Source organism: Coregonus clupeaformis, chromosome 10 (assembly GCF_020615455.1).
Source record: "Coregonus clupeaformis isolate EN_2021a chromosome 10, ASM2061545v1, whole genome shotgun sequence".
NCBI classification, from domain to species: domain Eukaryota; kingdom Metazoa; phylum Chordata; class Actinopteri; order Salmoniformes; family Salmonidae; genus Coregonus; species Coregonus clupeaformis.
Window position 1 is genome coordinate 63961667 of NC_059201.1, and position 26390 is coordinate 63988056.

Here is a 26390-nt window from a genome sequence, read left to right on the forward strand (position 1 = left end):
GGCCGGTGGGGAGAGGGAAGAGGAGGCTGGTGGGGAGAGGGAAGAGGAGGCTGGTGGGGAGAGGGAAGAGACCGCACCAGTCTTTGTTTGACTGACTGTACTGTGTTGTTGCTAATTGCTCTGCATTGTTCCGAGAACGCTGGTCGGGACGCCGCCAAGTCATTGCAATGCATGATAGGAGGGTGACCCACTGTGCCTCCGCCTGCGCCTCGGAGCTTTGAGCTTGGTTGTCACGGCAGCGGAGGCAGGTGTGTGTTGATGAGTGTGTGTGAGTGTCTGTGTTGGAGATGGAGAATGTAATTTTGCATAGTAGTGTGTCTTCCATTGCAGTCTAACGAAGTTCTATTCTATTCTACTCTACTCTAGGTCATACAGAGTTATTACAATTCCAGGATTCTAACCACATCTGTGAGAGGAACAAACAGGCTGTCGTTTGGGGGTTTCCCCTCTATGAATCAATCAAGTGTTATTTGTTCAGGGTTTACCCTCTTAAAACTTGAGAGAACTTTCGTCACATTTGAGGTTATTGGCATAAAGGAAAGTACTTTTCTTTCAGCTGCATCTCTCCGGCTGTGTTTTGATAAAAGTCAAGGTGGAGAGAGAGAGAGGGAGAGAGGGAGAGAGAGAGAGGGGAGAAGAAGAAGGGAGGGAGGGAGGGAGTAGAAATGCAGGTGCTTCTGTTTATCTTCCCTTGGGTCTCTCTTCATCCTCTTCTCCTCCTCCCTTCTTCTCTCTTCATCCTCTCCTCCTCCTCCCTTCTTCTCTCCTCATCCTCTCCTCCTCCTCCCTTCTTCTCTCCTCATCCTCTCCTCCTCCTCCCTTCTTCTCTCTTCATCCTCTCCTCCTCCTCCCTTCTTCTCTCCTCATCCTCTCCTCCTCCTCCCTTCTTCTCTCTTCATCCTCTCCTCCTCTGCCCTTCTTCTCTCCTCATCCTCTCCTCCTCCGCCCTTCTTCTCTTCTCATCCTCTCCTCCTGCTAGCTACTTCTCTTCCACCCGCAGAAAATATTGATCCGGTGGCTCTCGGAATGGAATTTAAGAGCAGAAGGAAATTAAAATAGTGTCAAAGTAAAAAAAAAAGTATCTAAAGAGGGTGGCGAAAAAACACAGCAAAGTAATCCTTTAATTGAATGAGTTAAATTACAAGCCAAAATCCTCCCTCCATGTATTTCTTACAAAAATGTCCCCTCTCCCTCTCTTCTCTCCACTGGTGGCTGGCGCTGAAAGGCTTTCCCTGTGTTGCTAGGCATTTCTAGGCAACAGTTCGAACCGTTTCTCCTTTGGTTCTCCATGGTTTGCCGTCGGTGCCCGGAGGCTGGCACTGAGAACGGGGCACCATCACCACCGCTGCGTGGTGGATCCGTCTGCCTGCCTGAGGCTCCTGCAGCCAGGTCTAGAGCAGAGCAACGTCCCTGTGGCCCTGCAAAAGCGTCCTCGGCAGGCAAAGGGGTGTTACTGCCGAGCTAATGATGCCGGGGCCAACGATGGATCATATCCGGCCCGGGGCGTCAAACACAAGGGTTAGCGTTGGGTCACCCTTGCTGAAAGATAAACATCACACCTCACCATTCTTGGGCACCACATCACGAAGCCCCCACAGTAAAATCTAATGTCGGAATCATACGTTTTCTGTCAAAGAATGAAAGAGTCATAGATTTTTATTGAGTGTTGTTGAATAGTTTTTAGAGTTTGACGATAACCTAATGACAAAAAGTTTGTTCCTGTTAAAGGGTTTTCTTACACTAGTTCCTCGTAATATGAAATGTTATTGGAAATGATTCCATAGGACGTCTCTTCTGAATAACGTGTCACTCAAAACAGCATTGATACAGATTGTTTGTTGTGTTTTGCTTGAATTCCCAGTGACTGAGGCGTTCTAATCAGCCTAATACAACACAGGATTCTGTCTACTCTTTCTCCTGCTCTGGACATTGTGTTTCAATAGAGACCACAGTGGGCAGTACATGTATACTGACTGACTGACTGGCTGACTGACTGGCTGAATGACTGGCTGACTGGTTGACTGGCTGAATGACTGGCTGACTGGCTGAATGACTGGCTGACTGGCTGAATGACTGGCTGAATGACTGGCTGACTGGCTGAATGACTGGCTGACTGGCTGAATGACTGGCTGAATGACTGGCTGAATGACTGACTGACTGACTGACTGGCTGGTTTACTGGCTGACTGGCTGACTGACTGAATGACTGGCTGGCTGACTGGCTGAATGACTGGCTGACTGGCTGAATGACTGGCTGGCTGACTGGCTGACTGACTGGCTGAATGACTGGCTGACTGGCTGAATGACTGACTGACTGGCTGGCTGGCTGACTGGCTGGCTGGCTGGCTGGCTGACTGGCTGAATGGCTGACTGGCTGACTGGCTGACTGACTGAATGACTGGCTGATTGACTGACTGACTGACTGATTGACTGACTGACTGACTGACTGACTGACTGACTGACTGACTGAATGACTGAATGACTGACTGACTGGCTGACTGGCTGATTGAATGACTGAATGACTGGCTGACTGGCTGAATGACTGACTGACTTACTGACTGACTGAATGGCTGACTGGCTGAATGACTGACTGACTGACTGGCTAAATGACTGACTGAATGATTGAATGACTGACTGACTGGCTGACTGGCTGAATGACTGACTGGCTGACTGAATGACCGACTGAATGACTGAATATACTGACTGACTGACTGACTGAATGACTGACTGAATGACTGACTGACTGACTGACTGACTGACTGACTGACTGGCTGAATGACTGACTGGCTGACTGAATGATCGACTGAATGACTGAATATACTGACTGACTGACTGACTGACTGAATGACTGACTGAATGACTGACTGACTGACTGACTGGCTGACTGACTGACTGAATGACTGACTGGCTGACTGAATGATTGAATGAATAACTGAATGACTGACTGAATGAATGACTGAATGACTGGCTGAATGACTGACTGACTGACTGGCTCACTGGCTGACTGAATGACTGAATGACTGACTGACTGGCTGAATGACTGACTGACTGACTGACTGGCTGAATGACTGACTGACTGACTGACTGGCTGACTGAATGACTGACACAATACATGACTGACTGATTGACTGAATGGCTGGCTGACTGGCTGACTGAATGACTGACTGGCTGACTGAATGACTGACTGAATGACTGACTGAATGACTGACTGAATGACCGACTGTATGACTGAATATACTGACTGACTGAATGACTGACTGAATGACTGGCTGACTGGCTGACTGACTGAATGACTGACTGGCTGACTGAATGACTGAATGACTCACTGAATGACTGACTGAATGACTGACTGACTGGCTGACTGACTGAATGACTGACTGGCTGAATGAATGATTGAATGAATAACTGACTGAATGACTGACTGAATGACTGGCTGACTGGCTGAATGACTGACTGACTGACTGACTGGCTGAATGACTGACTGACTGACTGACTGGCTGAATGACTGACTGAATGACTGACTGACTGAATGACTGACTGACTGAATGACTGACAAAATACATGACTGACTGATTGACTGAATGGCTGACTGGCTGACTGACTGACTGGCTGACTGAATGACTGACTGGCTGACTGAATGACTGACTGAATGACTGACTGAATGACCGACTGAATGACTGAATATACTGACTGACTGAATGACTGACTGAATGACTGGCTGACTGGCTGACTAACTGAATGACTGACTGGCTGACTGTATGACTGAATGAATAACTGAATGACTGACTGACTGAATGACTGATTGACTGAATGACTGACTGACTGGCTGACTGGTTGACTGGCTGAATGACTGACTGACTGACTGACTGGCTGGCTGACTGACTGAATGACTGAATGACTGAATGACTGAATGACTGAATGACTGGCTGACTGGCTGAATGACTGACTGACTGACTGACTGGCTCACTGGCTGACTGAATGACTGAATGACTGACTGACTGACTGACTGAAAGACTGACTGACTGACTTTCTGACTGGCTGACTGACTGACTGAATGACTGACTGAATCAAGCTACTCTGCTTGGCAACCTGGCTGTTATCAGGAAGTGAAAATTCAGCCACATGGATGCGTCCAAAATGACACCCTATTCCCTTAATAGTGCACTACTTTGGACCGGATCCGTATGGGGCTCTGGTCAAAAGTAGTGCATTAGTGAGTCAGGTACCATTTCAGACACACCCATGCCTTGTTTTTAGCTGTCACCCTCCCCGAGTCTACCGTAAGGTGAAGAGAAAATCAAACCAAGGATGACTCTTTTCCACCCCACTCCTAACCAATCAGCCACATCATTACTGACCTGTCTCTGCTCATTAAAACCGCTCTTATAATAATACCATAGCCTCCTAGCATTTCTTTCCCCTAACTTTCTCCTCCCTTCTTCTCTCTTCATCCACTTCTCCTCCTCCCTTCTTCTCTTTTCATCCTCTCCTCCTCCTCCCTTCTTCTCTCCTCATCCTCTCCTCCTCTGCCCTTCTTCTCTCCTCATCCTCTCCTCCTCCGCCCTTCTTCTCGTCTCATCCTCTCCTCCTGCTAGCTACTTCTCTTCCACCCGCAGAAAATATTGATCCGGTGGCTCTCGGAATGGAATTTAAGAGCAGAAGGAAATTAAATAGTGTCAAAGTAAAAAAAAAAGTATCTAAAGAGGGTGGCGAAAAAACACAGCAAAGTAATCCTTTAATTGAATGAGTTAAATTACAAGCCAAAATCCTCCCTCCATGTATTTCTTACAAAAATGTCCCCTCTCCCTCTCTTCTCTCCACTGGTGGCTGGCGCTGAAAGGCTTTCCCTGTGTTGCTAGGCATTGCTAGGCAACAGTTCGAACCATTTCTCCTTTGGTTCTCCATGGTTTGCCGTCGGTGCCCGGAGGCTGGCACTGAGAACGGGGGACCATCACCACCGCTGCGTGGTGGATCCGTCTGCCTGTCTGAGGCTCCTGCAGCCAGGTCTAGAGCAGAGCAACGTCCCTGTGGCCCTGCAAAAGCGTCCTCGGCAGGCAAAGGGGTGTTACTGCCGAGCTAATGATGCCGGGGCCAACGATGGATCATATCCGGCCCGGGGCGTCAAACACAAGGGTTAGCGTTGGGTCACCCTTGCTGAAAGATAAACATCACACCTCACCATTCTTGGGCACCACATCACGAAGCCCCCACAGTAAAATCTAATGTCGGAATCATACGTTTTCTGTCAAAGAATGAAAGAGTCATAGATTTTTATTGAGTGTTGTTGAATAGTTTTTAGAGTTTGACGATAACCTAATGACAAACAGTTTGTTCCTGTTAAAGGGTTTTCTTACACTAGTTCCTCGTAATATGAAATGTTATTGGAAATGATTCCATAGGACGTCTCTTCTGAATAACGTGTCACTCAAAACAGCATTGATACAGATTGTTTGTTGTGTTTTTGCTTGAATTCCCAGTGACTGAGGCGTTCTAATCAGCCTAATACAACACAGGATTCTGTCTACTCTTTCTCCTGCTCTGGACATTGTGTTTCAATAGAGACCACAGTGGGCAGTACATGTATACTGACTGACTGACTGGCTGACTGGCTGACTGGCTGACTGGCTGACTGGCTGAATGACTGGCTGACTGGCTGAATGACTGGCTGAATGACTGGCTGACTGGCTGAATGACTGACTGACTGACAGACTGGCTAGTTGACTGGCTGACTGGCTGGATGGCTGACTGACTGAATGACTGGCTGGCTGACTGACTGGCTGACTGACTGGCTGAATGACTGGCTGACTGGCTGAATGACTGGCTGACTGGCTGAATGACTGACTGACTGGCTGGCTGACTGGCTGGCTGGCTGGCTGACTGGCTGAATGGCTGACTGGCTGACTGGCTGACTGACTGAATGACTGCCTGACTGACTGACTGACTGACTGACTGAATGAATGAATGAATGAATGAATGAATGAATGACTGACTGGCTGGCTGGCTGACTGGCTGACTGACTGGCTGACTGACTGACTGGCTGATTGGCTGACTGGCTGACTGACTGACTGACTGACTGACTGGCTGACTGACAGACTGACTGACTGAATGACTGGCTGACTGACTGAATGACTGGCTAACTGGCTGAATGACTGACTGACTGACTGACTGACTGACTGACTGACTGACTGGCTGGCTGACTGGCTGGCTGACTGACTGTATGACTGGCTGACTGACTGGCTGAATGACTGACTGACTGACAGACTGACTGAATGACTGACAAAATGCATGACTGACTGATTGACTGAATGACTGACTGACTGACTGACTAACTGACTGACTGGCTGGCTGACTGGCTGACTGACTGTATGACTGACTGACTGACAGACTGACTGAATGACTGACAAAATGCATGACTGACTGATTGACTGAATGACTGACTGACTGACTGACTGACTGAATGACTGACAAAATGCATGACTGACTGATTGACTGAATGACTGACTGACTGACTGACTGACTGATTGACTGAATGACTGACTGACTGACTGACTGACTGACTGACTGACTGAATGACTGACTGACTGACTGACTGACTAACTGACTGACTGGCTGGCTGACTGGCTGACTGACTGTATGACTGGCTGACTGACTGGCTGAATGACTGACTGACTGACAGACTGACTGAATGACTGACAAAATGCATGACTGACTGAATGACTGGCTGACTGGCTGACTGACTGAATGACTGACTGGCTGACTGAATGACTGACTGAATGACTGACTGACTGACTGGCTGACTGACTGAATGAATGAATGAATGACTGACTGACTGACTGGCTGACTGAATGATTGAATGAATAACTGAATGACTGACTGAATGAATGACTGAATTACTGGCTGACTGGCTGAATGACTGACTGACTGACTGACTGACTGACTGAATGACTGACTGACTGAATGACTGACAAAATACTTGACTGACTGATTGACTGAATGGCTGACTGGCTGACTGACTGACTGGCTGACTGAATGACTGACTGACTGACTGAATGACTGACTGAATGACTGACTGAATGACCGACTGAATGACTGAATATACTGACTGACTGAATGACTGACTGAATGACTGGCTGACTGGCTGACTGACTGAATGACTGACTGGCTGACTGAATGACTGAATGAATAACTGAATGACTGACTGACTGAATGACTGATTGACTGAATGACTGACTGACTGGCTGACTGGTTGACTGGATGACTGACTGACTGACTGAATGACTGACTGGCTGACTGGCTGAATGACTGACTGACCGACTGGCTGGCTGACTGACTGAATGACTGAATTACTGAATGACTGGCTGACTGGCTGAATGACTGACTGACTGACTGACTGGCTCACTGGCTGACTGAATGACTGAATGACTGACTGACTGACTGAATGACTGACTGAATGACTGGCTGGCTGAATGACTGACTGACTGACTGAATGACTGAATGACTGAATGACTGAATGACTGTCTGACTGAATGACTGACTGACTGACTGAAAGACTGACTGACTGAATGACTGACTGACTGACTGACTGACTGACTGAATGACTGAATGACTGTCTGACTGAATGACTGACTGACTGACTGAAAGACTGACTGACTGACTTTCTGACTGGCTGACTGGCTGACTGAATGACTGACTGAATGACTGACTGATAGAAAGACTGACTGACTGACTTTCTGACTGGCTGACTGGCTGACTGGCTGACTGACTGACTGACTGACTGACTGACTGAATGACTGACTGACTGAAAGACTGACTGACTGACTGACTTTCTGACTGGCTGACTGACTGACTGACTGACTGACTGACTGACTGAATGACTGAATGACTGACTGACTGAATGACTGGCTGGCTGAATGACTGAATGACTGACTGACTGACTGAATGACTGAATGACTGAATGACTGTCTGACTGAATGACTGACTGACTGAAAGACTGACTGACTGACTTTCTGACTGGCTGACTGGCTGACTGAATGACTGACTTAATGACTGACTGACTTTCTGACTGGCTGACTGGCTGACTGGCTGACTGACTGACTGACTGACTGAATGACTGACTGACTGAAAGACTGACTGACTGACTTTCTGACTGGCTGACTGACTGACTGACTGAATGACTGACTGAATGAAGCTACTCTGCTTGGCAACCTGGCTGTTATCAGGAAGTGAAAATACAGCCACATGGATGCGTCCAAAATGACACCCTATTCCCTTAATAGTGCACTACTTTGGACCGGATCCGTATGGGGCTCTGGTCAAAAGTAGTGCATTAGTGAGTCAGGTACCATTTCAGACACACCCATGCCTTGTTTTTAGCTGTCACCCTCCCCGAGTCTACCGTAAGGTGAAGAGAAAATCAAACCAGGGATGACTCTTTTCCACCCCACTCCTAACCAATCAGCCACATCATTACTGACCTGTCTCTGCTCATTAAAACCGCTCTTTATAATCATACCATAGCCTCCTAGCATTTCTTTCCCCTAACTTATCATTTCAAACAACTTTGCAGGTCCCCACGTTCCTATACGGACCCCATTAGGAATTCTTATATGAGTAATGTCATGTAACTCCTCCGGTATATCAATGAATATCAATTGCGCTGTGTTGCTGCACAGCCACTGACAAAATACATGTGCTTCCGTAAATTTAACGAGAGCACAGTACCCCAGCCACAACGTTGAATAATTCAGCTGTCAAATGGTAAGAGCCTCTCCAGAGATACTTAGCAATTAAATGAGTCAATGTTGTGCCTCCACTGCCATCCATATGGATCCTATAAGAAATCATCGGCCATTCGGGCTCCTATAATGTAGTGTTGTGATTGGAGCTGCCAGTGGTGGCTGGTGCAGTGAGCGACTGTGTTACCATGTCTTGCGGGCAGATGACAGCTGTCAGTTGACGTGCTGTGTCAGTGCATCAGATGAATTTTTTATGACCACAGAGACCCAGGGAGAGGTAACTGGTGCATAGGGACTGATCTGTGACCAGTATAACATGCCGCCTGATTTTTACACGGACACACACCTCCACAAAGTAAAGCAATCCCGCTGACTGAACAAAGCCCATGTCCCAGTAATGATAGTTTGTGTGAGCTTGCGATTGGCTGTCAGGATGATTGACGGCAGGGCTCCAGAGCTCATTATCTCTATCAGTGATATTACAGCTCTGTGATTGGATGTCCTTCTAGACCCCAAGTAAACTTCCTGGCACAACTGGCTTCTCCCAGCGGAAACCCTGAGCCAAGGACAAGCTGTTATCTGAAGAAGTGCACTAAAAAACATCCTCCACCAACTTCCCAAAATGTTAACAATGAGCCATCATTCAGGATGCTTTTCCTAGCTCAGTACACAATGCTGGCTTTTACTAGCAAATACTGTTGAACAGTTCAACACAAACACATTTATGTGCTAGATAGATAAAGTGAACAAACAAAAATTAACCAAAATGGAAGGTTGGGGGGACAGATCAGGACTAGGTTGATCTACAGGAAGGTTGGGGGGACAGATCAGGACTAGGTTGATCTACAGGAAGGTTGGGGGGACAGATCAGGACTAGGTTGATCTACAGAAAGGTTGGGGGGACAGATCAGGACTAGGTTGATCTACAGGAAGGTTGGGGGACAGATCAGAACTAGGTTGATCTACAGGAAGGTTGGGGGACAGATCAGGACTAGGTTGATCTACAGGAAGGTTGGGGGGACAGATCAGGACTAGGTTGATCTACAGGAAGGTTGGGGGACAGATCAGGTAGTCTCTTCAAGTGTCCGTGTCCTTCAATAAATAGCAGCCTGACTTTGTACATTTCTCTAACTGCGTTTCTCTCTCTCTCTCTCTCTCTCTCTCTCTCTCTCTCTCTCTCTCTCTCTCTCTCTCTCTCTCTCTCTCTCTCTCTCTCTCTCTCTCTCTCTCTCTCTGCCCCCCTATCTCTCCCTCCTTCCTCTAGTCTATCCGGGAGGTGACAGGCTATGTGCTGGTGGCTCTGAACCAGTTTGACTACCTGCCGCTGGAGAACCTTCGCATCGTGCGGGGCACCAAGCTTTACGAGGGACGCTATGCCCTGGCCATCTTCCTCAACTACCGCCGCGACGGCTACTACGGCCTCAGACAGCTGGGCCTTCGCAACCTCACAGGTCAGTGGCCCAGTGCAGACCACTCTATACTCACCTGGGTGACTCAGTCACGCAGTCTTTCCATTTCTCTCACTCTCTCCTTCTCTCCATCTCTCTATCACTTTCTCCTTCTCTTGATCTTGCCAACAGTTTCTCCATGGTATGATGGTCTATCACAATACAAACTGTGGCCTATCCATGGTCTGATAGTCTATCTCAATACAAACTGTGACCTCGCCATGGTTTGCTGAGTGATGGGGCTGGAGGAATGATAACTGTGGCCTCTCCATTGTTTGCTGAGGGATGGGGCTGGGGGAATGATAACTATGGCCTCTCCATGGTTTGCTGAGGGATGGGGCCTGTGGGAATGATAACTGTGGCCTCTCCATGGTTTGCTAAGGGATGGGGGCTGGGGGAATGATAACTGTGGCCTCTCCATGGTTTGCTGAGGGATGGGGCCTGGGGGAATGATAACTGTGGCCTCACAATGGTTTGCTGAGGGATGGGGCCTGGGGGAATGATAACTGTGGCCTCGCAATGGTTTGCTGAGGGATGGGGCCTGGGGGAATGATAACTGTGGCCTCACAATGGTTTGCTGAGGGATGGGGCCTGGGGGAATGATAACTGTGGCCTCGCAATGGTTTGCTGAGGGATGGGGCCTGGGGGAATGATAACTGTGGCCTCTACATGGTTTGCTGAGGGATGGGGCCTGGGGGAATGATACCACTCTCATATCCATAGACTGAGCGATGGATGCAAAGACTGTCAGTCCAGGAGATTGGCTTGATAGGTGTAGACATATATTGTAAAGCATTAAAATAGAGTATGTTAAATATGAGGTTATTATAGCCTAAAGCAGCCCATAAGGAATTTATACTCTTCAAAACCAATTGGTGTCCAAATTACCATTGAACAGCATGGAGTCTCACAGATTGTGCTTTTACGAAACCAAGCAAATTAAAATAATTTAGAATCTTTAGCTTTGCTAAGCTACGGAATAGTTTCAGAATACCCAGAAAATGTATTATAATGTCATAGAATAGAAGAATCCTCTGACATTTCTTTGAAAATAAATGGTTGTGTTCAACCTTCGCTTCACACATTTTGACATTTACATTTTAGTCGTTTAGCAGATGCTCTTATCCAGAGCGACTTAAGATAGCTAGGTGGGACAACCACATAGTCTCATAGTAAGTAAAATGTGATGATCTTTTTTGTATTTATTTTTGTTATGGGGGGTGGGGGGGTGCTGTGGGATTAGTTAAGATACTCTTTGAAGAGGTAGGGTTTCAGACGTTTTCGGAAGATGGGCAGGGACTCTGCTGTCCTAGCTTCAGGGGGAAGCTCATTCCACCATTGGGATGCCAGGACAGAGAAAAGCTTTGACTGGGCTGAGCAGGAGCTGACCTCCCATAGAGATGCGTGTCGCCACCTGGGTCTCAGAAGGGAGGAAGGAGAAAAGTAGTTGAGTGTCATCCGCATAGCAATGATAGGAGAGACCAAGTGAGGATATGACGGAGCCGAGTGAATAGAGAGCAGAGGAGAGGGCCTAGAACCGAGTCCTGGGGGACACCAGTAGTGAGAGCACGTGGTGCAGACACAGATCCTCTCCATGTCACCTGGTAGGAGCGGCCTGCCAGGAATGATGCAATCCAAGAATGTGCGGAGCCTGAGACATCCAGCCCTGAGAGGGTTGAGAGGAGGATCTGATGGTTCACGGAGTCCAAGGCAGTGGATAGATCTAGGAGGTTGAGAACAGAGAGCGAGTCAGCTTTGGCAGTGAGGAGAACGTCCGTGACACAGAGGAGAGCGGTCTCAGTTGAGTGACCAGTCTTGAAGCCTGACTGGTTAGGGTCAAGAAGATCGTTCTGAGAGTGATAGCGAGGGAGTTGGTTAGAGACAGCAAGTGTTTTGGAAAGAAAAGAAAGAAGGGATACCGGTCTGTCGTTTTTGACATCAGAGGATTTGTGTGTTGGTTTCTTGAGGAGGGGAGCAACTCTGGCCTTGAATTCCAAGGGGACGCAGCCAATGGTCAGGGATGAGTTGATGAGGGAAGTGAGGAATGGGAGAAGGTCTCTAGAGGTACTCTGGAGAAGGGAAGAGGAGATGGGGTCGAGTGGGCAGGTTGTCATGGGGCCGGACATCACTAGTCACAGGATTTCATCTGGAGAGAGAAGGGAGATAGAGGTCAAGGCGTAGGGTAGTTCTGTGTAAGTGGGACCAGTGGACTCAATAGACTGAGTGAATGAGAAGCGGATGTTGTCGACCTTCTTTTCAAAGTGGTAGACAAAGTCGTCCACAGAGAGGGAGGAGGGAGGGGGAGAAGGTGGAGGATTATTAAGGAAGGAGGAGAAGGTGGCAGAGCTTTTCCTAGGGTTACACCCACCCACAGCTAAAGCCAATTTAATACCCTACTCTTTTAATTAAGACACCAAATGGAAATACATTTTAAACAGAAACCATGCTTTGCACCCGAGTTTCATATTTGGACAAATTAAGTTGAATGCCCTTTTGTACAGAGAGATGAAATGGCTTGGAAAAAGCCACGTGTTTCAGTTAATTAACTTTTCTGTTTACAGAGTAGCCGTCTTGGATACTAGGTTGTTTCATGGAGTAGTTTGAGCTGTGAGTCACAACGAATGGCCCATGATGTGGCATGTTCTTTAGCCAAGATAAATTAAAGAGAGTTGTGCAGAGTCTGTGGCCTAGTAGTAACACACCCGGAGCTATCAAATGTATCTCATCCCTGAGACCGGGGTTCAATCCCTGTTTCTGCCTTTGGTCCTGAGTCACTCTTCTGTATTGTCTCAATAAAACATAACAACTACAAAAGAAAAGTGGAATTCCACATTCATTTAATAGATGTAAAGTCCCCTGGTACTGGTTCCAACCGACATTTCCGCTTTTAATTCGATCTGTGGACACCATAGATTGAAACGGCGTGCGTTGAGCGGTAGCCCTGGTTCTCACGGACACAGAAGTATATCTCTTCCGCCTGTGTGATGTAGGATGTTAAATCTGATGCCACTTGAAGCTGGGATGTGCCTCCTACCATTTCATTCGCTCTTCCGACTGTCCATCAACTCCTGGCTGAACCTTACGTCACAGCCACTGACAAAGCACGTGCCTGCAATCCTTACAGTACGTCTTGTTTTTGTCACTCTAGTACATTCAGAGATAGATTTATAGCAAACTTTATCAAAGTAATCTAAAGTCATTCATAGATTTTAAACAAAAAACACTTTCTGTTTGTCATAGATGGATATGAGATTAAATGCGAGTTCCTAACGAAGTCAGTAAGCCAAGCTAGAGCTCTGTGTGACGTTCACAGCAGTGGGGGCAGACACTTTGATCAAGAGAGGCCTTTAGAAAATATTTTCTCTAACACAAATATGTATTTTACAGTTATAAGGAAGGTAAAATCTTATAGTCATTTTATAATTTGATTATACTATATTTAGAAAGCATATAAGTCATTTCAAGCCTTATTCATACAGTTTTGTTGAATAGGAAAAGCATCATGTAAAATATTTTAATATTTTAATCATATTTGTACTGTGTACTGGAGCTTGTATCCTCAAAAGTGACTACACCTGTCAAGGGGTGCTGAAGGTGGGTGTGGTGCATGAATCAAGCGCAGGACGCAGAAGCTCAGTCCAAAAGACTTTAGTGCAATATTCACGTAGAAAATAAGCACAATAAGCCCGAAGGCGAAATAACGGCGCACACAGGCGTCAAACAAACGGCGCACTAACATGTGCGAAAACCTCTCCAAAACACTGGAGAGAAGTACGTAGCTCCAACACAAAACAGAAGAGCAATCACACACAAAGACAAACACACACAACGAGAACTAAATAGGACACTAACGAGGACTAACAAGACACAGGTGTACAACATCAAGACAAAACCAAACGAACATGAAACATAGATCGGTGGCAGCTAGTACTCCGGGGACGACGACCGCCGAAGCCTGCCCGAACCAGGAGGAGGAGCAGCCTTGGCCGAAACCGTGACAATACCCCCCCCTTGACGCGCGGCCCCAGCCGTGCGCCGACCCCGGCCTCGGGGACGACCAGGAGGACGCGGAGCAGGGCGCGCGGGATGGTCCCGGTGGAACTCCGACAGGAGAGATGGGTCTAGGATGTCCCTCCGCGGCACCCAGCACCGCTCCTCCGGGCCGTACCCCTCCCACTCCACGAGATACTGGAGACCCCCCATCCGGCGTCTTGAGTCCAAGATGGACCGAACGGTGTACGCCGGAGCCCCCTCGATGTCCAGTGGGGCGGAGGAGTCTCCCCTATCACATTGTCCTGGAGTGGACCAGCTACCACCGGCCTGAGAAGAGACACATGGAACGAGGGGTTAATATTCTTATACTCAACAGGTAGATGTAACCTATAACACACCTCGTTCAATCTTCTCAGGACTTTAAAGGGCCCTCACAAACCGCCGACCCAGCTTCCGGCAGGGCAGGCGGAGGGGTAGGTTTCTGGTAGAGAGCCAGACTCGATCTCCGGGTGCGTACACCGGCCCCTCACTGCGGTGGAGATCGGCGCTCGCCTTGTGACGAAGGGACGGCCCGCTGCAGGTGGACGTGGGCAGCGTTCCACGTCTCTTCCGAGCGCCTCATCCAATCATCCACCGCAGGGGCCTCGATCTGGCTCTGCTGCCAAGGTGCCAGAACCGGCTGGTAACCTAACACACATTGGAAGGGGGGTTAGGTTGGTAGAGGAGTGGCGGAGAGAGTTCTGGGCCATCTCGGCCCAGGGAATGTACCGTGCCCACTCCTCCGGCCGGCCCTGGCAATACGACCTCAGAAACCTACCCACATCCAGGTTGACACGTTCTACCTGCCCGTTACTCTCCGGGTGGTACCCTGAGGTAAGGCTAACCGAGACCCCCAAACGCTCCATGAACGCTCTCCAAACACGGGAGGTAAACTGGGGGCCTCGATCAGACACTATATCCTCGGGTACCAAGTAAAGCCGGAAGACGTGGGTAAATAGGGCCTCAGCGGTCTGTAGGGCAGTAGGAAGACCCGACATAGGGAGAAGACGACAGGCCTTAGAGAAACGGTCCACAACGACCAGGATGGTGGTATTCCCCTGAGAGAGGGGAAGGTCTGTCACAAAATCCACCGAGAGGTGGGACCATGGTCGTTGTGGAACGGGCAGGGGTTGTAACTTACCCCTGGGCAGATGTCGGGCGCCTTACACTGGGCGCACACCGAGCAGGAGGAGACATAAACCCTCACATCCCTAGCCAAAGTGGGCCACCAGTATTTAGTGCTAAGGCAATGCACTGTCCGGCCAATACCCGGATGTCCAGAGGAGGGTGACGTGTGAGCCCAGTAAATGAGTCGATCCCGAATCTCGAGTGGAACGTACTTCCGACCCTCAGGACACTGTGGAGGGCTGGGGTCGGTACGCAACGCTCGCTCGATTTCGGCATCGACCTCCCACACCACCGGTGCCACAATGCAAGACTCCGGTAGTATGGGAGTAGGCTCAACGGACCTCTCCTCCGTGTCATACCGCCGGGACAGCGCATCTGCCTTACCATTCTGGGACCCAGGGATGTACGTGATTTTAAATACGAACCTGGTGAGAAACATACTCCATCGAGCCTGGCGAGGGTTCAGTCTCCTCGCTGCCCGGATGTACTCCAGGTTCCGATGGTCAGTCAAAATGAGGAAAGGGTGTTGAGCCCCCTCAAGCCAATGCCTCCACACCTTAAGGGCTTGAACTACAGCTAACAGCTCCCTGTCCCCAACGTCATAGTTACGCTCCGCCGGGCTGAGCTTTTTGAGTAAAAAGCACAGGGGCGGAGTTTAGGTGGCGTGCCGGACTGTTGAGAGAGAACGGCCCCTATACCAGCCTCAGACGCGTCTACCTCAACCTGAAAGGGTAATGCGGGATCCGGATGCGCCAGCACCGGAGCCGACGTAAACAGGTCCTTCAGTCTCCTAAAGGCCCTGTCCGCATCAGCTGACCACTGCAGGCGCACCGGACCCCCCTTTCAGAAGGGACGTGATGGGAGCTGCCACCTGTCCAAAACCCCGGATAAACCTCCGGTAGTAATTCGCAAAGCCCAAGAACTGCTGCACCTCTTTTACAGTGGTTGGAGTTTGCCAATTACACACAGCGGACACACGATCCACCTCCATTCTCACCCCTGACGCGGACAACCGATAACCCAAAAAGGAGACCGACTCCTGGAAAAACAGACATTTCTCTGCCTTGACATATAGGTCGTGCTCCAACAGCCTCCTCAATACACGACGCACCAGGGTTATATGCTCGGCTCGGGTAGACGAGTACACCAGAATGTCATCAATGTACATGACCACCCCTTGTCCCTGCATATCCCAGAAAATGTCATCTACGAAGGATTGGAAGACTGATGGAGCATTCATCAACCCATATGGCATGACGAGATATTCGAAATGACCTGACGTGGTACTAAACGCTGTCTTCCATTCGTCGCCCCCCCTAATGCGCACCAAGTTATACGCGCTCCTGAGATCCAATTTTGTGAAAAACCGCGCTCCATGCAATGACTCTGTCATGGTCGCAATCAGAGGGAGTGGATAACTGTATTTCACAGTAATCTGATTGAGACCACGGTAATCAATGCACGGGCGCAACCCTCCATCTTTCTTCTTCACAAAAAAGAAGCTTGAGGAGGCGGGAGAAGTGGAGGGCCGAATGTATCCCTGTCTCAAAGATTCGGCTATGTAAGTCTCCATAGCTTTTCTCTCCTCTTGAGACAAAGGATACACGTGGCTCCGTGGGAGCGCTGCTCCTGCCTGGAGATCAATCGCACAATCCCCCTGTCTATGAGGAGGCAACTGCGTCGCCCTAGTTTTACTAAACACGAGAGCTAAATCCCCATATTCAGGCGGAATGTGCAGTGCGGGCACTTGGTTTGGACTTTCCACCGAAGTCGCCCCCACGGAAACACCCAGACATCGCCCCTCGCACTGAGCAGACCACCCATCGAGAGCCCTCTGTTGCCACGAAATAGCAGGGTTATGGGTGCTTAACCAGGGAATTCCCAGCACCACTGGGTACGCAGGAGAGTCGATCAGATACAGCTGTATAGTCTCTTCATGACCCCCCCTGCGCACACATCCTAAGTGGTGCTGTGATCTCCCCTAATCAACCCCGACCCCAACGGGCGGCTATCTAAGGCATGAACGGGAAAAGGTTTGTCAACAGGTAGGAGAGGGATCCCTAAATCTAAACAAAACTTCCGATCAACAAAATTCCCAGCTGCGCCTGAATCTACTAGCGCCTTATGCTGGGAATGAGGTGCAACCTGTGGAAAACACACAGGTATACAAAAGTGCACAACAGAAAGCTCTGGGTAAGTGGGACGTCTACTCACCTGGGAGGCCCCCCAGTGCGTGGCCTGTTGTCTTCTCCCCCGGAGAACCCTCCCCAGCACCTGGCCGCAGTGTGCCCTCCACGACCGTACTTGGTGCAGGAGACAGGCCCCCTCGGGCTCCTCCTCCTCCTTTCTCTAGCGCCCGGCACCCCGAGCTCCATAGGGCTCGGCTCGGAGGTGCCGGAGGGCGGAATGGACGGACCCCCTCGGAACGTCCACGGGTGGCCAGCAGGGTGTCCAGACGGATGGACATATCGACCAACTGGTCGAAGGTGAGATGGGTATCCCTGCAGGCCAACTCACGTTGAACGTCCTCCCGTAGGCTACATCGAAAATGGTCGATGAGGGCCCGTTCATTCCACCCTGCGTCCGCCGCTAGAGTCCGGAACTCTAGAGCAAACGCCTGTGCGCTCCTCCTCCCCTGTCTCAGGTGGACTAGACGCTCCCCGCCGCTTTGCCCTCAGGTGGATGGTCGAACACGGCCTTGAAGCGGCGGGAGAACTCGGCGTAGGAGATGGTGTTGGCGTCCATCTTCCTCCACTCGGCGTTAGCCCACTCCAACGCCTTGCCCGTGAGACAGGAGATGAGAGCGGAAACGCTCTCGTGTCCCGAGGGCACCGGGTGTACAGTGGCCAGGTAGAGCTCCACCTGCAGGAGGAACCCCTGACACCCGGCAGCTGTTCCGTCATACGCCCTCGGGAGCGAGAGCCGAATCCCCCTGGGTTCCGGACCTGGGACTGGTGGACCGGCCGATGGGGTTGGCAGGGTAGGTGGAGGTGTGGGTACCCCGCTGGCCTCCCATCGGTGCAGGGTGTTGATGACGTCCTGTAGAGCGGTCCCCAGTTGTCGTATCTGGTCATCTTGGCCGCGAACATGCTCCTCGAGCGACTCAGGCGTAACTGCAGATCCTGCTGATTCCATTCTGGTGTGTGATTCTGTCAAGGGGTGCTGAAGGTGGGTGTGGTGCATGAATCAAGCGCAGGACGCAGAAGCTCAGTCCAAAAGACTTTAGTGCAATATTCACGTAGAAAATAAGCACAATAAGCCCGAAGGCGAAATAACGGCGCACACAGGCGTCAAACAAACGGCGCACTAACATGTGCGAAAACCTCTCCAAAACACTGGAGGGAAGTACGTAGCTCCAACACAAAACAGAAGAGCAATCACACACAAAGACAAACACACACAACGAGAACTAAATAGGACACTAACGAGGACTAACAAGACACAGGTGTACAACATCAAGACAAAACCAAACGAACATGAAACATAGATCGGTGGCAGCTAGTACTCCGGGGACGACGACCGCCGAAGCCTGCCCGAACCAGGAGGAGGAGCAGCCTCGGCCGAAACCGTGACAACACCTCAGCAATTTATAACTATTTTGACCAGAAAGGTTCGATTTTAACTCTTTCTTGGAGTGTGCAGCATAACTAGTTATTGTTTATAGCCCTCTCATGAGAAATAATTACTTTTGGGATTACGTGGATTACATTTTCGATAACATTTAGTTAGATTTAAGAAGAGTAAAGATAGTCATGCAACAGCATATGAAGCTCATGCATGGCCAGACATGTAGAGACATGTCTGTCTATCTGCTCGCCAGCTGTCAGATATTAATGAATTAGGTTGATCACTGCTTTGTCATTCTCTCCTAGTGCAGGTAAGCACGCACAGTATACAGGCCCACACACACACACACACACACACACACACACACACACACACACACACACACACACACACACACACATATATACACACACACACACACACACACACATATACACACACACGCACACACACACACATACACACATACACACAAAAGCACACACACACATACACACAGACACACACACACACACAAAAGCACACACACACACTCACACACACACACACACACACAAAAGCACACACACACACACACACACAAAAGCACACACACACACATACAAAAGCACACAGACACGCACACGTACACACGCACACACACACACACACACACTGTGACCATGGACTCCAGGTGAGACTCCCATCAAGCCATAGCCCCTCGGTGCTGTCATTAGCCTTTAGCTGTATGTCTAAGTAGTGCTAGCTAGTGTAGCACTAGCTGTTCTAAATATATTTTGTGGGCCATGTCCCAACAAGGATCTGTTTACTCATCAGACCCCCACGCATTTGTTTATTCACCATATTTATTCCATGATTGTGAATGAGGTCCCTTACATCTCCCAATCACCCAGGTTTATATACCCAGTCTGTCAAGTCCTCCAGTGGCGGCTAACGATGAGTGTGTCAGGTGTCGGTGGTGTCTGGTTATAACCAGTCTTCTTTTAAGTCAGGTGTCTGGTTATAACCAGTCTATTAAGTCAGTTGTCAGTGGTGTCTGGTTATACCCAGTCTATTAAGTCAGGTGTCGGTGGTGTCTGGTTGTATCCTGTCTATTAAGTCAGGAGTCGGTGGTGTCTGGTTAAAACCAGTCTTTTAAGTCAGGTGTCAGTGGTGTCTGGTTATAACCAGTCTATTAAGTCAGGAGTCAGGGGTATCTGGTTATACCCAGTCTATTAAGTCAGGTGTCTGTAGTGTCTGGTTATAACCAGTCTATTAAGTCAGGAGTCAGTGGTGTCTGATTATAACCAGTCTATTAAGTCACGAGTCAGTGGTGTCTTGTTATACCCAGTCTATTAAGTCAGGTGTCTGTAGTGTCTGGTTATAACCAGTCTATTAAGTCAGGAGTCAGTGGTGTCTGGTTATACCCAGTCTATTAAGTCAAGAGTCAGTGGTGTCTGGTTATACCCAGTCTATTAATTCAGGCGTCAGTGGTGTCTGGTTATAACCAGTCTTTTAAGTCAGGTGTCAGTGGTGTCTGGTTATACCCAGTCTATTAAGTCAGGTGTCTGGTTATAACCAGTCTATTAATTCAGGTGTCAGTGCTGTCTGGTTATAACCTGTCTATTAAGTCAGGAGTCAGTGGTGTCTGGTCACAACCAGTCTATTAAGTCAGGTGTCTGTCGTGTCGTGTCTGGTTATAACCAGTCTATTAAGTCAGGCGTCAGTGGTGTCTGGTTATACCCAGTCTATTAAGTCAGGAGTCAGTGGTGTCTGGTTATACCCAGTCTATTAAGTCAGGAGTCAGTGGTGTCGGGTTATAACCAGTCTATTAAGTCAGGAGTCAGTGGTGTCTGGTTATAACCAGTCTATTAAGTCAGGAGTCAGTGGTGTCTGGTTATACCCAGTCTATTAAGTCAGGAGTCAGTGGTGTCTGGTTATAACCAGTAGGCAAGGCATTATCATACATCATAGAAGCTTAGATAAGCTTTTGTTGGTTGGTAGATGGACTGCAGTCTGAGACCCATGTGATGCACAGACAGCTCTTCCAAAGGATATTCGGACAGCATCATGTGTCCATGGTGTGTATGGTGTCCATATTAGGACAACATCATGCGTTCATGGTGTGTATGGTGTCCATATTAGGACAGCGTTATGTATCCATTGTGTGTATGGTGTCCATGGTGTCCATGGTGTGCATGGTGTCCATATTAGGACAGCATCATGTGTCCATTGTGTGTATGGTGTCCATATTAGGACAGCATAATGTGTCCATGGTGTGTATGGTGTCCATATTAGGACTGAATCACACATCCATAGTATTTTGAGTGACTCTGACACACAACTATGTGTGATGCTGTCCTAATAAGACCACCTTACAGGCTAGTGAAGTCAATAAAGTCAACAAGTTAGCAAGGTTTAGCTCCACACAGTAAGAAGATGGGACAATCGGCAAAGCTTTACTCACCTAAATACTATGTGTACTATATCAGTTCACATCAACTTGGCAGCGTTAAAGGAATCCCCTTCACACATGTGATCCACCTTGTTCATACATCAACTTTGTAAGTAGAGTTTAGTAAAGCGTGGGGCGGCAGGTAGCTTAGTGGGTAAGAGCGTTGTGCCAGTAACCGAAAGGTCGCTGGTTCTAATCCCCGAGCCAACTAGGTGAAAAATCTGTCGAAGTGCCCTTGAGCAAGGCACTTAACCCTAATTGCTCCTGTAAGTCGCTCTGGATAAGAGCGTCTGCTAAATGATTAAAATGTAATGTAAATGTAAGCTAGTCTGGTTACAGTGATAAAGGACTCTGAAAGACCTCAAAGTATTCAGGGCACGGTGACATCCTCTGCTAGTAAAAATCAGTGTGACATCTTTGATTCCAGCCACCTCACCAGGAAATAAGGAGAAAGTGGGCTTTCTCTCTCTCTCCTCTCAAATGTTTGCTCATACTCACTGTTCTCTCCAGTGTCTGTCCCTTCCTCCTCTCACCCCTCTTGCTCTATCTTGTTCAGGCCTCTCTTCCGCTCTCTCTCTCTGTCTGCCCCCCCTCTCTCTCACTGTTTCACTCTCTTTCTGTCTCTTCTTATCTCTCTTTCTCTCTAAACTTATGTCCTTGGAGTCGTTTCCAGATTTCTGGCGGTAAAATGTGTTGGAAAGGGTCTGAGCACTCATGTACTGTATGTTGATAGCAGTGGAGGCTGGTGGGAGGAGCTATAGGAGGATGGGTTCATTTTAATGGCTAGAATGGAATAAATGGAATGGAGTCAAACACATCAAACATATGGAAACCACATGTTTGACTCTGTTCCATTAATTCCATTCCAGCCATTACAATGACCCCGTCCTCCTAAAGCTCCTCCCACCAACCACCTCTGGTGGATAGTTTGAAAGGGTCTGAGCACTCATGTACTGTTTGTGCTTGTTTGAGTAATTTACGTAATGCATTCGACCTCCACTCACATCTTTGGTTTAAGCTTGTTTGAAGAATGGCCATGGTTGTGTGTCCAGTAATACTATCACTAGTAATACAATATTCTCTGAACATCCAAACAAAATGTTCTCTATAGGAATGGATGAAATGGCTCACTATCTGCTCAGCATGTAGTACAGTATAGCTTAATATATTATACACAAAGAGTCCAACACTAAAAACAAGTTTCACATTGCACCATTATCGTGTTACTTTCATCTCACACAGCTCTGTGAATTCACAGCGTCTTCAACGTATCCCACAAGGCTGACCATAAGACTATGGCTATTTCCAAAATGCCGGCCTACGATGGATCATATCCTCTCCCATAAGGACTCTTGTCTTAGGACCCCGTGAGGGTGACATCAGCCTGTATTTACAGTGCCTTGCAAAAGTATTCATCCCCCTTGGCATGTTTCCTATTTTGTTGCATTACAACCTGTAATTTAAATGGATTTTTATTTGGATTTCATGTAATGGACATACACAAAATAGTCAGAATTGGTGAAGTGAAATGAAAAAAATAACTTGTTTCAAAGAATTCTAAAAAATAAATTACGGAAAAGTGGTGTGTGCATATGTATTCACCCCCTTTGTTATGAAGCCCCTAAATAAGATCTGGTGCAACCAATTACCTTCAGAAGTCACATAATTAGTTAAATAAAGTCCACCTGTGTGCATTCTAAGTGTCACATGATCTGTCACATGATCTCAGTATATATACACCGGTTCTGAAAGGCCCCAGAGTCTGCAACACCACTAAGCAAGGGGCACCACCAAGCAAGCGGCACCATGAAGACCAAGGAGAGCTCTCCAAACAGGTCAGGGATAAAGTTGTGTAGAAGTACAGATCAGGGTTGGGTTATAAAAACATATCAGAAACTTTGAACATCCCACAGAGCACCATTAAATCCATTATTAAAAAATTGAAAGAATATGGCACCACAACAAACCTGCCAAGAGAGGGCCGCCCACCAAAACTCACGGACCAGGCAAGGAGGGCATTAATCAGAGAGGCAACAAAGAGAGCAAAGATAACCCTGAAGGAGCTGCAAAGCTCCACAGCGGAGATTGGAGTATCTGTCCATAGGACCACTTTAAGCCGTACACGCCACAGAGCTGGGCTTTACGGAAGAGTGGCCAGAAAAAAAGCCATTGCATAAAGAAGAAATAAGCAAACACGTTTGGTGTTCACCAAAAGGCATGTGGGAGACTCCCCAAACTTATGGAAGAAGGTACTCTGGTCAGATGAGACAAAAATTTAGCTTTTTGGCCATCAAGGAAAACACTATGTCTGGCGCAAACCCAACATCTCTCATCACCCCGAGAACACCATCCCAGCATCATGCTGTGGGGATGTTTTTCATCGGCAGGGACTGGGAAACTGGTCAGAATTGAAGGAATGATGGATGGCGCTAAATACAGGGACAGAGGTTCACCTTCCAGCAGGACAATGACCCTAATCATACTGCTAAAGCAACACTCAAGTGGTTTAAGGGGAAACATTTAAATGTCTTGGAATGGCCTAGTCAATGCCCAGACCTCAACCCAATTGACAATCTGTGGTATGACTTAAAGATTGCTGTACACCAGTGGAACCCATCCAACTTGAAGGAGCTGGAGCAGTTTTGCCTTGAAGAATGGGCAAAAATCCCAGTGGCTAGATGTGCCAAGCTTATAGAGACATACCCCAAGAGACATGCTGCTGTAATTGCTGCAAACGGTGGCTCTACAAAGTATCGACTTTGGGGTAGTTCTGCTGCCCCCTCCCCCTGTCTGTCTGTCTGTCTGTCTGACTGGGAATAATGTTATATAATTCCCTTACTCTCATTTAGTCTTACCGACGAGGCTAGCGCTTGGATTCCCCCCCCCCCATATTCTCATTCCTTCTTTTCTCCCACCGATAATGAGAAAACGGGTATGCATGCTATGCATTATGCACTCCGTATCATGAAAAAAAATGAATGGGTTCAGTACTTATTTGTAATTCATTTGCACGTCCACCACCCACTACTCCCTTATCTAGGGGAATATCATATCTCAGCAGGGTAATACTATATTCAGCATTTTACTACACGTAATGCATTAAACAACAGTCTTACCCAGCACTCCCGCTCTCAGGCTCAGCCGACCTCAAGTCCACTGCATTGTGAAATGGATACCCCGTAGATATATGCAGGAGGCGAATTATATACTGTTTGGCAACGAAAGTGTATATATGGCAGTTTTGTTTTAACTGCCTTATAAACATAATCTATGTTAATGATGCTCCTTATCAAATATTTAGACTGTGAGTTTACACAAGGGGCACATAACTCTGAACCTATCACTATTGTGCTGGTTCTCCATATTAATTGATTATTAAATGTAATTTGTTGATCCACGAGAGACCACACACTTGGTTAGTCAGGTGCTACTCAGTCTCTGGTTATGAGGTAAGCCCAGAAACCAGCAAACACTGGCACCTTTGAGGACCAGTATTATACACCCCTGTTTTAAACTGCATTGAGGCATTTTCGGATATAGACTCACGTTCTGTGCTGTTGCATCTGATTACGTTAATTTGAAAAGTGTCCCTACTTCTCATTCTACTCGTCAGGCAGTTCCACCCTCTACTCCAAGCTGGTAGTGGAATCCCCCTTCAATCAGCCTCTCCAATGCTAATCACCGCCTGCTATGCTTCCCAGTGTTTATATAGTTATTTGACATTTTGCAGGATGAGATACACCATCTCGTTTTCAAGAGTGTCCAAGACAAGTATTATATATACACTACCATTCAAAATTTTGGGGTCACTTAGAAATGTCCGTGTTTTTGAAAGAAAAGCAATTTTTTTGTCCGTTAAAATAACATCAAATTGATCAGAAATACAGTGTAGACATTGTTAATGTTGTAAATGGCTATTGTAGCTGGAAACGGCTGATTTTTAATGGAATATCTACATAGGCATACAGAGGCCCATTATCAGCAACCATCAGTCCTGTGTTCCAATGGCACGTTGTGTTTGCTAATCCAAGTTTATCATTTTAAAAGGCTAATTGATCATTAGAAAACTCTTTTGCAATTATGTTAGCACAGCTGAAAACTGTTGTGCTGATTAAAGAAGCAATAAAACTGGCCTTCTTGAGACTAGTTGTGTATCTGGAGCTTCAGCAATTGTGGGTTCGATTACAGGCTCAAAATGGCCAGAAACAAATAACTTTCTTCTGAAACTCATCAGTCTATTCTTGTTCTGAGAAATGAAGGCTATTCCATGCGAGAAATTGCCAAGAAACTGAAGATCTCGTACAACGCTGTGTACTACTCCCTTCACAGAACAGCGCAAACTGGCTCTAACCAGAATAGAGAGAGGAGTGGGAGGCCCCGGTGCACAACTGAGCAAGAGGACAAATACATTAGAGTGTCTAGTTTGAGAAACAGACGCCTCACAGGTCCTCAACTGGCAGCTTCATTAAATAGTACCCGCAAAACACCAGTCTCAACGTCAACAGTGAAGAGGCGACTCCGGGATGCTGACCTTCTAGGCAGAGTTGCAAAGAAAAAGCCATATCTCAGACTGGCCAATAAAAAGAAAAGATTAAGCTGGGCAGTCTAAGTCATATGTGCTTTAGGTATATTAATTTCCCCAACACAGTAGTAATAATAGCCCCAATAAGACACTCTCTACACTGATGAGTGTGCTTATGTAAAACATTTGTATAATCCTCTTCTCCCGCCTTCCCACTTTACTTTTTAGTTTTTGTTCATCTGGCTTTTCTTTTTGCCACAGCAGACGTCACCCCGCTCGACAAAATTGCCCATTTGGAGCGGAGCCAAATGGCTTGGCGAGCCCCTAAAGAGAGTACTGAATCCAGCTTCCCCATCTGGCTCATATGCCCCTGTGCCCGTGTGCAGAAAGCAAAGCAAACCATTCCCTCTCTCTCTCTCTCTCTCTCTCTCTCTCTCTCTCTCTCTCTCTCTCTCTCTCTCTCTCTCTCTCTCTCTCTCTTCGTCTCTGTTTCTTCACCTGTTCCTTCTGCTCGAAGGGTGCGTC

The 26390-nt window shown here is 47.8% G+C and overlaps 1 protein-coding gene across 1 annotated transcript in view; it reads left to right on the top strand.

Moving 5' to 3' along the window:
- Positions 1 to 26390, top strand: part of LOC121562370 (receptor tyrosine-protein kinase erbB-4-like) — a 184752-nt gene that overhangs the window by 32864 nt on the left and 125498 nt on the right. Inside the window, exon 2 of the mRNA XM_045223179.1 lies at positions 9999 to 10185. Within this exon, the coding sequence (XP_045079114.1) occupies positions 9999 to 10185 (187 nt within the window). The remainder of the gene's footprint in view (positions 1 to 9998; positions 10186 to 26390) is intronic.